We start from the raw sequence: 16,069 nt of genomic DNA, 5'->3' as shown, positions 1-16,069 counted from the left end.
AAATCTCTCACCATCTCAGCCTTAATATATTCACTGATGGTCACAGTGACTTCATTGCAGTGTTAATGTAAGCCTACTTGTGACAATAATGATTATTATTAACATCCACAACCCTCTGTAATAGAGAATGTTATGTGAGAAAGAGAGTGAGAGAGAGAAAGAGAGTGAGTAGTGGGGGAGAGAGAGAGAATCAAATAGATTGATGGAAAGGGAGAGTGGGAACGGAGTGAGGGTAACAGGAAGCAATGGACCAACAACTGAATCACAATTTCACAAAATCTCCTGAACCCTTAACCTCCACCAAGTGAATGGACCAGGACAGCAGATGTATGTGAACATTGTAGCCACCTGGGTTGGCCACTTCCTGACTTAAAATGGAGAACTGCAAAGACTAAAGGGAAATTCAGCCAACACAGGCAAAAACGAGCAAGTGCAGAAATCCTGTGTATTGGAACCTGCAAAAACCAGACAGCACAAAAACCAGACAGAACTGAAACCAGCAGCTATCTGCATAGCAATGAGCGATTCCAAGGCACAATTGCAACACTTAAGGTGAATAAAGCCAAGCCAGACTCCTTGGCGCCAGCAGGAGCCAAGACAAAGGAAGGCCAACGGACATTTAGGGACCGCGCAGTGATCAGGGAACAACTCCAGTATTGGAGAAATCGATCCAAGTGATCGGGACGCAGTCCAATCGCTGGAACCAGGAACGGGTTCCGCCCCGAAGGGCGGGAAGCCCTTGGGGACTATAAAGTAAAGCCCCCAAGTTCAAATCGTCCTTCTTGGCAGGGTCACTCAACAACGCAAATCAACCCCTGAGAGTGAACTGCCCAGCTGCCGCATCAACCAAGTAAGTCTCCAGTCAATGCACGCTACCAGATAGGCGCTCCTAGCTACCAGTCCATACCAGCTTTTGAATCCTGCAGACTCAGATCGAACGAAAGGCCATTTGTTCCCCTGACCTGGTGGGCCAGTCCAAAGCTAAGTATAGACCTTTTAGTGATCGAGAATAGTCTAGAAAGTAGAGTTTATGCATGAGTAGCGATTTACTGTGTATAATAAATGTGTTTTCATTTGAATCTTACTAATTGGTGTGTTGAGTTATACCTGGCGACTCTAGAGCAAAGCTTATAGAAACAGAGCAAATTAAGTAAAGATACAACGGGCAACATTTAAGAGCCAACCAAAAGTTAGCAGCAACATCACCACTTGAAAGTTCCTTTCCAAGACACACACTGTCTGAACCAGTGCTGGATGAGCAGAACCTTCCTCCATTTAAATATTGACAAGACTGAACCCATTCCCTTTCATCCCCGCTACAAACTCCAGTCCCTTGTCACCAATTCCATCCCTGTCCAATGACTGAGGCTGAAGCGGACTGTTCACAACCATGGTGAAATATTTCACCCCAGATGAGCTCTTGACCACAGATCCATATTATCACCAAGATTGCCAATTTCCACCTCAGGAACACAGCTCGACTCCACCTTAGTCTCTGTTCATCTGCTGCAGAAACCACCATCCATTCTTCTGTTACCACTCAACCAGATTATTCCAACGCACTCGCAGCCAGACTCCAACATTAAACAACACCCTCCAAAGCTCTGCTACCCATGTGCTTACTCACAGCAGCCCCTGTGCCCACTGATGAAAAATGAAATGAAATGAAAATCGCTTATTGTCACAAGTAGACTTCAAATGAAGTTACTGTGAAAAGCCCCTAGTTGCCACATTCTGGCACCTGTTCGGGGAGGCTGTTACGGGAATTGAACCGTGCTGCTGGCCTGCCTTGGTCTGCTTTCAAAGCCAGCGATTTAGCCCTGTGCTAAACAGCCCCTCTACAAACGTTTCCTTTTAAAAGGCACAAAAAATTTAAATTTCTCATTGTTTTACTCCATGGTAGTGATCATCCTGATAACTGTAATCTCCTCCACACACACACCCCTTTGAGATCTCTGCACTCATTTAATTCCAGCCACTTGAGAATTCCCGATTTTAATCTCTCCCCCATTACTGTGTTCCCAAGGCCTCAATTTGCTCTTTAAAACTCTCCGACTCACTTTCCTCCGTTAAGATTCTCCTTAAAAGCTAATATATCCTCATGTGGCTCAGTGTCAATTGTTATTTTGTAATGTTTCTCTGAAAGTCTTCAAAGTTTTATTCCGTTCAAGTCACAATGTAAATTTGAATTATTGTCACTGCCCTGGACATATATTCTGCCCCATACATAGTGTGAGAAACACCGCTCACTTGATAATAATTTACACTTAGTCAAATTCTGAATAAGTATTTATTTCAATCGATCTTGCAAGAACGGGTGCCGCCGGTAAACAATAGCAGACACAAAGAATTCACACAGCATCAATTTGTTATATACAATCTGTGAGAAACACATCCCACAAACTGCAGAAAGGGCAGTTTCCTTATCAGTGATTCCTTATTTGGACTTATGTTCATTTTGTCTTCCCCCTTGCATAGGGGTTTCTGTTAGCTCCTGGTATATCCTTGGACCGTCAATTAAAAGATAAGAATGAGGCCCCCTGCTTGCACCTGCTATCTTCCCCCTTGCTTAGTGATTTCTGTTATTGTACATCCCCTTCTTCCCCGAAGGTCAGTCCTGTACATAGTTACAACAACTTGCTCACTGTAGCTTACACAGAACTTGACATCTTAATTTCCCATCAGGCCTTATTGTTGACATCTTAATTGTGAACCAGAGTTATACGTGTAAAAACAACACAAAATGCTCACTTCTCACAATAGGAATTTGTAACTCCGAGTGAAGCAGTTTGCTGGACATTCTGTCATGAAGACACGTTTCAAAAATGTTGCCCCCAACAATGATGGCCACTGAGCCTGCCCTCTGCTGCTCGTGCCCCAATAAAGATGGTGGGTCCCCATGCGCACTGCTGCTAGTGATCCAAATAAGGATACCGAGGGCGCAGACTCATTGCTGCCGCGAACCCAATATTGAGACGGCGCATGTGCACGTCTGCCAGAGCCAAATAAAGATGGAGTTTGCTTAATATTGTCTGCACAAAGCAGCAGCTCTCGCTCAGATCCCCAGGTACCGGTAGGTTATTTTTCCGGATTTTTGGTCTATATAACATGTACACGAAGCGTGCCTAACGACCCTCCTGATTCATCTCTCCCTCCGTCCCGCCATTCCCACCTTCACGGATTGTGGATCCGAGATAGAACCTTTTTCTGCGTCGCCATTAATCACATTGCGCATGCTTCACTCAGCCCAGTCCCGCCTCCTCATTCACGCTGATTGGTTGGAGGATCAGTCGCTCCCACCGGCACTCCGGATCTGTCCACTCTTCGCCTATTGGTTCGGTGCTGTCGTCAATCACTCCGCGCATTGTGATGTGTCAGGTGAGAGGTCAGTGTCGGGGGGCGGGGTTTACAAACCCCAGTGGGTCCCCAGAGCCGAACAATGAACATTCTCCACTCACTGTCCACCGCTTCCGGCTTCTCTCTACAAACAACCTCAGGGGGGAGACACTTACCCAGTTACCATGTCATTGCATGAGAGGAAAAGACTAATGGCACCCCTCCTGTTCAGAAAGGCAGAAAGTAGGAAACTAGTAAGTTTAATGCCTGTTGTTGGGAAACTGCTGGAATCCATTATTGAGGAAGAAGTAACTGGACATTTGGAAAGTCAAACCGCAATCCATCAGTCAGTGTGGTTTTGTGAAGTGTTTGACTCACTTGTTGGAGTTCTTGGAAGATGTAACAGGCCAGGTGGATAATGGGGGTCCTGTGGATGTATTTGGACTTCCAAAATACAGTTGATAAGGTGTCACACAAAAGGTAATAAACAAGGTAAGATCCCACAGGGTTTAGAGGTAATATATTAGCTTGGATGGAGGATTGGCTAACCAACAGACAGCAGAGTGGGGTTAGATTATATTAGATTTATTGACACATATCTTGAGGAAACTCATTTTTACCCAGAGGGTGGTGAGGGCCTGGAATGCACTGCTGAGGAGGGTGGTAGAGATGGGTTGCCTCACATCCTCTTAAAAGTTCCTGGATGAAGACTGGCACATCATAACATTCAGGGCTATGGGCCAAGTGCTGGCAAATGGGATTAGGTAGGTGGGTCAGATTTTGATGTGTTGGTGCAAACTCGGTGGACCGAAGTGCCTCTTCTGCACTTTTGCTGATAATACAAAGTTCGGTGGCATCGTAGACAGCATTGATGACAGCATAAAACTAAGAAGATAATGGTAATATTAAGAATAATTGTTTATTGTCACAAGTCGGCTTCAATGAAGTTACTGTGAAAAGTCCCCAGTCACCACAGCTGTTCGGGGAGGCCGCTGCAGGAATTGAATCTCGCTGCTGGCATTGTTCTGCATTACAAGCCAGCCATTTAGCCCACTGTGCTAAACCAGCCCTATTGACAGACAAGGTGAATGACCAAGATTGTGGCAATGTAAACAAGTGTGAGGTTATCTATTTTGAACCAAAAAAGGTGAGAGCTGAGTACTTTCTAAATGGAAAGAGGTTAAGTACAGTGGGTGTCCAAAGAGACTTGGCATTCATGGATAGAATCTGCAGCACGGAAACAGGCCCTTCGGCCCAAACTGGCCCATGCCAACCAAAAGGCCCATCTAAGCTAACCCAGTTTGCCTGCTTTTGGCCCATATCCCTCTGAACCTTTCCTATCCACGTATCTGTCCAAATGCCTTTTCAATGTTGCCAATGTCCCTGCCTCAACCATTTCCTCCGGCAGCTCATTCCACATACGTACCATCCTCAGTGTTAAAACGTTGCTCCTTAGGTTCCCATTAATTCTTTCCCCTCTGAACTTAAACCGAAGTCTTTTAGTTCTCGATTCCCCAACCCTGAGAAAAAGACTGAGAGCATTCACCCTGTCCATGCCTCTCATGATCTTATACACCTCTAGAAGATCACCCCTCCGTGTCCTACGCTCCAAAGAAAAAGGTCCTGGCCTGTCCAATCTCTCCCTAGAACTCAGTCCCTTGAGCCCTGGCAACATCCTTGTAAATCTCTTCTGCGCTCTCTCCAGTTTAATAACATCTTTCCTGTAGCAAAGCAGCCAAAACTGAACACAATACTCAAGGTGCGACCTCACCAACGTCCTGTACAACTGCAACATAACTTCCCAACTTCTATACTCAGTGCCCTGACTGATGAAGGCCAAAAGCCTTCTTCACTGCCCTATCTACCTGTGACTCCACCTTTAGAGAACCGTGCACCTGAACTCCAAGGTCCCTCTGTTCCACAATATTCCCTCGGGCCCTACCATTCACTGTGAAAGTCCTACCTTGATTTGACTTTCCGAAATGCAACTCCTTACATTTACTGTATTGAACTCCATTTGCCATTTCTCGGCCCACTTCCCCAGCAGATCAAGATCCAGCTGCAATTTTTGATAACCTTCCTCACTGTCTACAATACCAGTAGTCATCTGCAAACTTACTGATCATGCCTTGTACATTCTCATCCAAATCGTTGATTATAGATAACATTCAGCAATCTCCTAGTTACTAATCTCCTAGTTACTAATCTCCTAGTTACTAATCTCCTTGTTACTAATCTCCTAGATACTCCCCGACTTAGTTAATTACTCTGATGTCACGTTTCAATTTTTGCCCCCAGTCCAGATACCCAACAGGTAAGTTATTTATACTTACTGATGGCAGCACGGTGGTGCAGTGAGTAGCACTGCAGTCTCACGGCGCTGAGGTCCCAGGTTTGATCCCAGCTCTGGGTCACTGTCCGTGTGGTGTTTGCACATTCTCCCCGTGTTTGCGTGGGTTTTGCCCCCACAACCCAAGAAGATGTGCAGGGTAGGTGGATTGGCCACGCTAAATTGCCACTTAATTGGAAAAATGAATTGGGTACTCAAAGTTTAAATTTTAAAAAATTTTTAAAAAAAATTATACTTACTGTTCTGAAGCTTCTCCTCCCGGGATTCGCCCCCAACTCTGCTCCCTGTCGACTAGGCCATGAATCCCCGAGGTAAGTTATTTATATTTACTGTTCCAAAGCTCCTCCTCCCTGGATTCTCACCAACTCCGCTCCCTGCGTTGGTGAGATTCACATCTGGGTGTCTGGAAAATCGTTCGGACAGTAACTGGTCCCAAGGTTACTAAGGTAATGAGTCCTTTTGCTTCCCAATTGGCCGAGGAAGGCAGTGTGTCACAAGGATGGATGTGTTGACCGATTAATGGCTGGAGGATGGGGGCAGGTCATGTGATCAAACCTCCAGGAATACATTTAATCAAAGTTGGCTCGGAGAGAATGTTGTGAATTTCTATCCTAAACCGACAGTGAGGTTTCTGTAAATTTACAGGATACTGGAAGTGGAAGCTGAACAGACGGGAAACGCAAACCAAACGTCACATTGCAATCTGACAGTCACTCGATTCATCAGAACTTGAATTCCAGCAGCATCTGGGTGTGGAAGGTAAACGGTTTGTCTGTTCTGTCTGTGAGGGAAGATTTCAGGTCTCAGTGTGACTGGAAAAGCCCCGAGATTCACAAACCCTGGTTAGACCAAACCTGGAGAACTGTGTTCAGTTCTGGGCAACAAACCTGAGGAAGGATAGAATGGCCTCGGAGGGAGTGTAGCACAGATTTACCGGAGTGATATCTGAATACCCCGGGATTAAATTACAAAACTAGATTACACAAAGGAGTCAGAGACATGATGGCACAGAGAAGGGCATTCGGCCCATTGAGTCCATGCTAGCTCTCTGGAGCAATCCAGTCAGTCCCATTCTCCTGCTCGATCCCTGTATCCTCGCAGGTTTATTTCCCTCAGATGTCCATCCAATTTCCTTTTGAAATCAAATCATTCATTGTGTCTATTTTTGAACTCCCTCATAGGCAGCAAGTATCAGGTCATTGCCGCTCGCTGTGTAAAAACATACATCTCATATCACCTGTACCTTTTACATACGAACTAGGAACAGGCCACTCGGCCCCTCGAGCCTGCTCAGCATTCAATAAGATTGCGACTGATCTCATTCTAACCCCAACTCCACCTTCCTGCCTACCCCTGATGACCTTTCACCCCTTACTCATCAAGAATCTATCCAGCTCTGCCTTAAAAATATTCAAGGACTCGGCTTCCACTGCCTTTTAAGGACGTGAGATCCAAAGTCTTACAACTCTCAAGGGAAATCTTCAACTGCATCTGAAATGGGTGACCCCTTATTTTGCAACAGTGACCCCCTTGTTCGAGATTCTCCCACAAGAGGAAACACCCTTAGTGTTGGGTGGGGTTACTGGGTTATGGGGATAGGGTGGCGGTGTTGACCTTGGGTAGGGTGGACTTTCCAAGAGCCGGTGCAGACTCGATGGGCCGAATGGCCTCCTTCTGCACTGTAATTTCTATGATAATCTATGAATCTATGATAATCCTCTCCACATCCACCCTGTGAAGATCACTCAAACTTATATAGTTCAATCCAGGTTTTACCCAAAACTTCACATCTGTGTCCCGACTGCTTGTACGATCAGTGAATGGAAACAGAGTTTCTTTGTCCACCTGATGGAAATCTGGCGTAATCTTGTGTCCCTGAATCAAATCTTCCCTCAACCTCCTTTGCTGGAACCATTCTGGTAAATCTCCTCGGCACCTTCTCCAAGAACCTTCACATCCTTCCTGAAGAGTGGTGACCAGAGTTTTATAAAGATTCATAGAATAGATTTAGAACCATAGAATTCCTGCAGAGCAGAAGGAGGGCATTCGGCCCATCGAGTCGGCACTGATTCTCTGAAAGGTCACCCTGTGCCTGTAACCTCATAGCCCCATCGCCCCATCTAACTGCACATCCCTGGACACTAACGGGCAATTTATCAAGGCCAATACACTAAAATTTCCCTTTAGACTGTTGGAGGAAACCTGAGCCCCGGGTGGAAACCCACGCAGACACGGGGAGAAAGTGCAAACTCCACACACCGACGGTCAACAAGGCCGGAATTGAACCTGGGTCCCTGGCACTGTGAGGCAGCAGTGCTAATCACTGTGCCACCAGAAGCAGTGTTTTGCTATCAATATTACTGTTTATGAAGCTCAAGATCGAATTTGCTTTGCCATCTATTCTCTTTAATCTGACTTGTAGATATAGAAAATCCCTCTTCACCTCTTTCTCTTGCCTCCCAAAGAGGCCCGTTAGGTATTTGTGACAATCCAGCAGTTTTCATGGTCACTTTTTCTTAGTGTTGGCCCCACAAGTGACCAGATTCATTCAGCTCAATTTCACAATCTGCCTTTGTGTTTATGTGGGTTCTCTCTCACTCCCTATTTTCTGTTTTCAATCAGTTTCACAGGGTGTTCGAAGGGGAGGCTTCAAAATCCGGAAACTCAAACCAAGCATCACATTAGGATCTGACAGAGTCCTCAATTTATTATATCCTGAATATCATCGGAATATCATTAAACATGGAAGGAAAAAGCATTGTTCACACTGCGGGGAAACCGTACACGTGTTGTGTGTGTGGACGAGGATTCAGTCAATCATCAGGCCTCACAAGCCACAAATGCTGTCACACTGAGGAGAAACCGTGGAAATGTGCGGACTGTGGGAAAGGATTCACTTCCCCATCCCAGCTGGAAACTCATCGACGCAGTCACACTGGGGAGAGACCGTTCACCTGCTCCAAATGTGGGAAGGGATTTACTATTTCAGCCAACCTGCTGAGTCACCAGCGTGTTCACACTGGGGAGAGACCATTCACCTGCTCAGAGTGTGGGAAGGGATTCACCACTTCATCCCACCTGGTGAGTCACCAGCGAGTTCACACGGATGAGAGACCGTTTCAATGTCCAGACTGCGGGAAGAGCTATAAAAGTTCTGGGGAACTGATGCGCCATCAACGTGTTCACACTGACGAGAGACCGTTCAGGTGCTCTCAATGCGGGACTGGGTTCAGGCGATCATCTGACCTCACTGTCCATCAGCGAAGTCACACTGGGGAGAGGCCATTCGCCTGCTCGAAGTGTGGGAAGGGATTCACTCGGTCATTAAACCTGCAAATGCACCAGCGAATTCACACTGGGGTAAGACCGTTCACCTGTTCAGAGTGTGGGAAGGGATTCACTCGGTCATCCAACCTGCTGAGTCACCAGCGAGTTCACACTGATGAGAGACCATTTCAATGTTCAGACTGCGGGAAGTGCTATAAAAGTTCTGGGGATCTGATGAGCCATCAACATGTTCACACTGATGAGAGACCGTTCAGGTGCTCTCACTGCGGGACTGGGTTCAGGCGATCATCTTACCTCGCTGTACATCAGCGAATTCACACTGGGGAGAGGCCATTCAACTGCGCACCGTGTGGGAAGGGATTCACTCAGTCATCTGACCTGCAGAAGCATCAGTGAGTTGACACTGGAGAGAGGCCATTCACCCGCTCCATGTGGGAAGGGTTTCACAAAGTCATCCAACCTGCTGACAGGCCAACGGGGCCACAAGTAACCACAGTGATTGGATTTTGCTGTTACTCACATTCAGGACCGAACCATGGTCATTTGGGTCTCTTTCTGCTGATAACAAACTCCAGCCCATTTACAGGGGCTAATATTCTGGCTAAAAGTCAAATAAATTAGATTTGTGTTAAATACGCAGAGTACTGATACAGATTATTTCCTTTTGAAGTTCTCTCGCTCTCCCCTGTCTCGTCCATCCTCACCTCTGTCGTCTTTTAAAATTTTTCCTACTTCAAGACTGTGAGAAAAAACAACTTTACAACTCTGTTTCGAAATAAATAACTTTGTCTTTATTTAACAAAGTCTGCATGCAGATGGCTACAGGTTAGAGAGAGAGAGAGCTGTTAAGGTAAACCTGCTCATTCTTTCTCAAGCTCGCAAAGACATGGAGAAAACGTTCAATATTTATACACAAGCTGTATCATTTTACAAAAACAGACCTTGTTCAAAAATGTCAATACAGTCATAACTTCTGATCAAACATGTTGTCATGGAAAGACCCTGACTCGGCTTATTTGCAGTAGTTTGTTTTTAGAGGAAATAAGACGTGGTCCTATTTTGTTTTTCACCTCTGCCCTCATGATGCCTTGACGCAGATGGACCTAGGTCATGAGGAAGTTGTGTTATTAGGACATTCCTAGATCGTGGCTTTGTTATCAGGTTTTAACAAGGTCAGGCACTATAATCCCTCTTCTGGCCTTGTATGATACAATTATGTGGATTCTTAGCTTTGTCTAGTTTGTCAGGGTCTGATCTTGGCACTAGCTGACACAGCTGTCCTACACTTGGTTACATAAGTTGGCTATTTTTCCCATCATGCTATTGCTGAGTTTGTACACTTTCACATTCCCTCCTGTTGTCCCATCAGGACAACCACTCAAATTGTTCAAATAGGGATATTCAGGAGACGGGTGTAAATACATTGACACAAGCATCCAAGCAATCCTATTGCTAATAGTAATAATAGTAATAATATGAAGGCCTTAAAGATCCAATCGAACAATCCGTGTCCCAGCCAACCTAACCAACCTGGTGGGTTATAATCGTGAAATTCTTGGCCAATTTCTTGAAGTTGATCCGCCTGTCTTCTTATATGGTCAGCTAGGTTGGTAATATTTTCAGAGGCATCTGGGATATAAGTACAGCATTCCTGACCTATAATGGCACACGTTCCTCCCTGCGAGGCTAACAGATAATCCAGAGCCATTCGATTTTGTAATGCCACAGTCCGGACAGCCACCAGCTCAGCCGAGACCTCGGCTAGTGCCCGTCCAGTTGCCCTGGATTCTGCTGCTGTTATGTTCGACAGTTGTTCCAATGCCGAGGCCATAAGGATCAGTTCGTTTGCTGCCTTGCCTGTTCCGGATTGTGGAAAGGCGATCATAAAGAACTCGGTTTTACTAATGGTCCTCCTGATTCGTGAGGAGTGTTGTTTAAGGGTGCATGCAGGGTACGACATATCCTAGATAACAGGACCCTGTCCAATTTCTGGGAAGCCAGGAGTATGCTTTAGTGCCACATATGAAATAGGTCCCGTTATAGGCCGTAAAATTCTCAGCCATTGTCATCCAGGGTACCTGGGAATTTTGCGTCCATGAGCTATTTGATGTTTTATTCCACACCCTGGACCAATCAAGAACAAACATACCCTTGTTGGAGATGTTTGGTATCGGTCCCTGCCATTCAGTTGTAAGATTACACCTACTCTGCCCCATTGATGGTCCTTCTCCTGATTTACTAAAACATAGGGATCCTTGCGCAGTGCTCGATGGGATGGTAAGGGCAGGGGGATTCGAAACATGGGGATATCCAGGTTGATACCAGGCTAAAAATCTAGTCATCCCATAGCCAGCCGATTTCCAAATTTTCATATCTCCACCGAACTCCTGTGTTCAGTTTTGATGCAGTATCCACTCAACTGAGTGGATACTGCGTCAATCCAAGTGAGGCCGTGGAATGCCCTACCTGCTACAGTAGTGAACTCGCCAACATTGAGGGCATTTAAAAGTTTATTGGATAAACATATGGATGATAATGGCATAGTGTAGGTTAGATGGCTTTTGTTTCGGTGCAACATCGTGGGCCGAAGGGCCTGTACTGCGCTGTATCGTTCTATGTTCTATGTTCTAACTGTTTCTGCTAAGTGAAATGGGAGTGATTGGAGAGGTAGCCCCTCCTTGGACTGGATGGGGATACGGGTACAAACCCAACAGTTACTTACATTCAATCTGTCAGCATAAATATATGACATATATAGAAAGCTATTAGCACACAGCTCTTTGTCAGTTTGTTCGCTTACTGTCGAATGGCCATTAAGACCAATTAGTCCAAATAGTCCAACTGTGATAATGAAGATCCTCATTCTGCGTCCTCGTTGGGGCTGAAACCAATCTTCTTACAATCCGATAGGTGTACCCAACTCGAACGTCCTTCGCGTTTAACGGCAGTCGGTGTAGTCAGCAATACTTGAAAAGGGCCGCTCCAGCATTGGCCTAACTTCTCTCTGTCCCAATTCTTTATCAGCACGTAGTCTCCTGGTTTGACTACTGGATATCGAGGGATCTTTGTTCCGGCTGCTGCTGGGAGATGGGCCTGTTTTTCCTGCGAGTGGAGAAACTTCAAAGAAAATGTTAATTGCTTCAAATAACTCAGCATTTTATCTCCCATAACGTGGAGGTCTACTCCCTCTAGGGGTTCTTCATGGGCATCCCAGGGAGTCCTCATTGGCCGACCATAGACTATCTCTGCAGCTGACAGTCCGGACCGCGAATGTGGAGTAACCCTCATGTGAAACAGTGCCAAAGGCAATACCTTTAGCCAATTTAATCCAGTTTCTTCGGTCAATTTAGATAATTTTTCTTTTAAGGTCCCATTTGCTCTTTCTACAATTCCTGCTGCCTGTGGATGATACGCGCAGTGCAGTTGTTGTTTAATTTTGAGTGCTTCACATAATTCAGAATTGATTCGAGCCACAAAATGTGTTCCCTTGTCTGAGCTCATCATTCTGGGAATCCCAAATCGGGGAATAATTTCTGTCAATAGTAATTTTACCACCGTATGTGCAGTACAGTTGGTGGTGGGGAAGGCTTCAATCCATTTACTAAATACATCAATGATCACTAAACAATATTTATAGCATTGTACTTTAGGTAATTCAATAAAATCAAGCTGTATGCAGGCAAAAGGACCATCTGGCAAGGGGGTTGTTCCGGGAGGGCATTTAATGCCTTTACCCTTATTATTTTTCATGCAAATAAGACATCGATCCAGCCGCATTTGTGCTGCTGTATTCAGATCTGGGTGCCACCAAGTTTTCAAAAGTAGCTGTACCATTCCCTCCTTGCCAAGATGTGTACAAGAATGCAAATAATCAATAAGTATCGGCAATAACGAATCTGGAACACAAACTTGACCTACTGGGGTAAGCCAGAGGTTTTGTGTCAACGAGTGCGAACACCCCATTGACTTCCATAGTGTGTGCTCAGAATCAGAGGCGTCCCTCTGTAACCTTTGAATTTCAGCTAACTCTGGCATGCCCTTTTTTGCTAGAATAGGTAGCTGATTTAAAGCCTGTGTACCCCCTGCGGGAACAATCTTAGGGGCTGATGCAGACGCTGCCTTAGCGGCTGAATCAGCACGGGCGTTTCCTAATTGCACAGGAGTGTCCTCGGAAGTGTGCACAGCACATTTAATGATAGCCAGTTGACGAGGAAGTTGAATAGCAACGAGGAGATTTTTAACCCAAAGAGCATTTAGAATGGGAGAGCCTGCAGAGGTAAGGAATCCACGTTGCTGCCAGAGGCGGCCAAAATCGTGGGTGACACCAAAAGCGTACCTAGAGTCTGTGTACACATTCGCACTTTGGTCTTTGGCCAGAACACAAGCTCTAGTAAGGGCGAATAGCTCAGCTTTCTGCACCGAGACTGGAATCTGGAAAGCAGCTGCTTCCAGAATGTCAGTGTCTGTAACAATGGCATACCCCGATTGCGGGACACCCATTTGGGAAATAGAAGAACTGCCATCAACATAAAAAGTGAGATCAGGATTATCAAGAGGGTTAGTTAAATCGGGACGAGGTGCGGTAAGGAAATGATTCCGAAGCAAACAATCATGTGGTGGATCAACAAGTACATCAGGGGGATGTTCGAGGAATGCTGCGGGATTTAAAGTGGAACAGTAATGGAAAGACAGATATGGGTTCTGTAATAGTGAGACCTCATATCGGCTCAAGCGGGCCTGTGTCAGATGCTGGGTCTGCTGAGATGTAAGGAGAGCCACAACAGAGTGTGAGGTATACACATGCACGGGCTGATGAAGGGTTAGATTAGAGGCTGCCTGAGCTAACACATGTACAGCAGTGAGAATTTGAGTGCAGGGGGGCAAACCACAAGCTACTGGATCCAATTTAGTAGAATAATAGGCAACCGGACGGCGTTGGTCACCATGTTCCTGTGTCAAGACACCCGTGGCACATAGGTCAAGGACATTAACATACAACTGGAAGGGCCTGTCATAAAGAGGTCGTCCTAGAGCCGGGGCGGAAGCCAGCGCGTTCTTGAGAGTAACAAAAGATTGCTGTGCTAAATCGGGTAGTTCAAACTTAAGGGGTGAATTCTGGGAGGAATAAGGAGTAAGCTCCTTGGTATGAGCAGTAACATTCGGAATCCATTGTCTGCAAAAGTTCACTAAACCTAAAAAGGCTCTCATCTGCTTTGGCGAGGTAGGAAGTGCGGGTTGCAAAATGGGAGTAATATGATCCTGCGTAAGGGAACGTTCAGTAGCGCTTATCAGAACGCCCAGAAATTTAACCTGCCTCTGTCCTTTGTGTACTTTATTAGGTGGTATTACATATCCCCAGGAATGGAGACGGGTGAGCAGATAAATGGAGTCGCGTTCGTTAGAAGCAAAGTCAGGGCTAGCAAGGAGTAAGTCATCGACATACTGTATAATAGTAGATCCCCCCCGGGGGTGTCAAAGTAGCTAATTGGGAGTGCAGTGCCTGTGAGAAGAGTGTCGGTGAATGAATGAAACCTTGCGGTAGCCTAGTCCAAGTGTACTGGTGCCCTTTGAATGTGAAGGCAAACAAATACTGGGATTCAGCGGCAAGGGGTATCGCAAAAAAGGCGTGTTGTAAGTCTACAAGGGTAAAGACAGCTGCCTCAGGCGGGATATTACTGAGGATTGTAGCCGGGTTAGGGACCAAGGGATGCAAGGGTTCAACGATCTGATTGATACGGCGGAGGTCCTGGACCAAACGCCATTCAGACAGCCGCCCAACCTTAGGAACGGGAAGAATAGGAGTGTTACAGGGCGATTGGCACAGAACCAAAATTCCCTGTTGAAGGAAGGACTGTATCATGCTGGAGATTCCTTCCTCAGCGTCAGGGCGCATAGGGTACTGAGAAATGGAGGGCAGGGGCACACCGGACTTAACCTTAATAAGAACTGGAGGCACATTAGTAAGACCAACTTTGTGTTTGGACGCAGCCCATAAGTCTGCAGGAATCTCTGGGGACGGGGAACGGTTGGTCCGATGGTGGTTCAATGTACCATCAACACAAAAGGGCTGTGAAAAATACTGTAACGTGCCTTCAGGGAAGGTCTGTCGTCCAGTATAAAAAGGATCACATTTTCCTTGGAGGGTAGCAACCAGAAAGCCCAGTGACCTGGCACTGTAGCCTGCATTGACCGTGAGGGTAACGTGAGGTGCCACTAGTCCAGACTGTTTCCAGAATACGAGGGGCACTTCAACAAGAAATGCAGAGCCCTCTTTTCCCTCAGCATGAGCGATGAAAGTAACCGCCACCGTGGACCCGAGGGAGTCCTGGTAGATGGTCTCCAAATCGGGCGAGCACCCCGTGTGGTCATAGCAAAGGGTCATGTGTGGGTGAGGAATATGCAAGGGAGGTGAAAAATTGGAGGGATCAAAATCAACGGACCACCATTGGGGAGTGAATAAAAGGGGTAAATTTCGAGGCTGGACTTGTGGAGCCGTGGAGATCGTGACGCCGTCGTCAACTTGTAAGGGACATAACAGATCACGGCCAGCAAGATTAACACCGAGGGTACGCGTGACAGTGAAGGGAATACAACATTGACAGTCATTAAATTGAACCAGAAGGGGTTTCGTGAGGTGGTATGTAGCCCCCTCACCCATAAAACCAGAAAGTTTCACATAATCGTCTGAGAGAGGAAAACAATATTGTTTAACTAACGTCAAATTCAACGTAGAAGCAGTTGCCCCTGTGTCAATGAGGAAGGGGACGGGAATACCCTCAATGTGAATTGTAGCTGTGGGTTCCTCAGAGTGGTCGCCAGAGAGAACCGGGAAATTGGAGCGGGCCAGTCAATAGGGGTGGGAGTCAGTGAAGGGAGCATACCGCCGTGGAGGGGGTGCCCTGTCTCTGCGTGGAGCAGGGCAATCCCTAGCGTAGTGACCCGTCCTTCTGCAATTAAAGCAAGTGACACTGCCTCGGGTTGGAGGACAAGGCCGGGGAGGGCCTTGGTGACGTTCATAGGCTGGGGGGTTCCTGCGAGGGGGTCGCTGGACAAACTCTGACTTTATTTTGGGTGTAGGAGGGTCCCTTCCGAAAG

The 16,069-nt window shown here is 46.3% G+C and overlaps 2 protein-coding genes across 4 annotated transcripts in view; one reads left to right on the top strand and one right to left on the bottom strand.

Annotated features, from left to right (window-relative positions):
* The window catches only part of LOC140418341 (uncharacterized), a 397,355-nt gene that overhangs the window by 16,406 nt on the left and 364,880 nt on the right, over positions 1 to 16,069 (bottom strand). The gene's annotated exons all lie outside the window — the stretch shown is intronic.
* LOC140421345 (uncharacterized) overlaps positions 3,085 to 16,069 on the top strand; it is a 49,231-nt gene continuing 36,246 nt past the window's right edge. The window contains exons 1-3 of the mRNA XM_072506016.1: positions 3,085 to 3,828; positions 6,332 to 6,445; positions 8,309 to 9,366. Coding sequence (XP_072362117.1) covers positions 8,429 to 9,366 — 938 coding nt within the window. The 5' untranslated portion in view covers positions 3,085 to 3,828; positions 6,332 to 6,445; positions 8,309 to 8,428. The remainder of the gene's footprint in view (positions 3,829 to 6,331; positions 6,446 to 8,308; positions 9,367 to 16,069) is intronic.

Source organism: Scyliorhinus torazame, chromosome 5 (genome assembly GCF_047496885.1).
Source record: "Scyliorhinus torazame isolate Kashiwa2021f chromosome 5, sScyTor2.1, whole genome shotgun sequence".
Classification (NCBI taxonomy): domain Eukaryota; kingdom Metazoa; phylum Chordata; class Chondrichthyes; order Carcharhiniformes; family Scyliorhinidae; genus Scyliorhinus; species Scyliorhinus torazame.
This window is presented reverse-complemented; position numbering and strand designations above follow the sequence as displayed.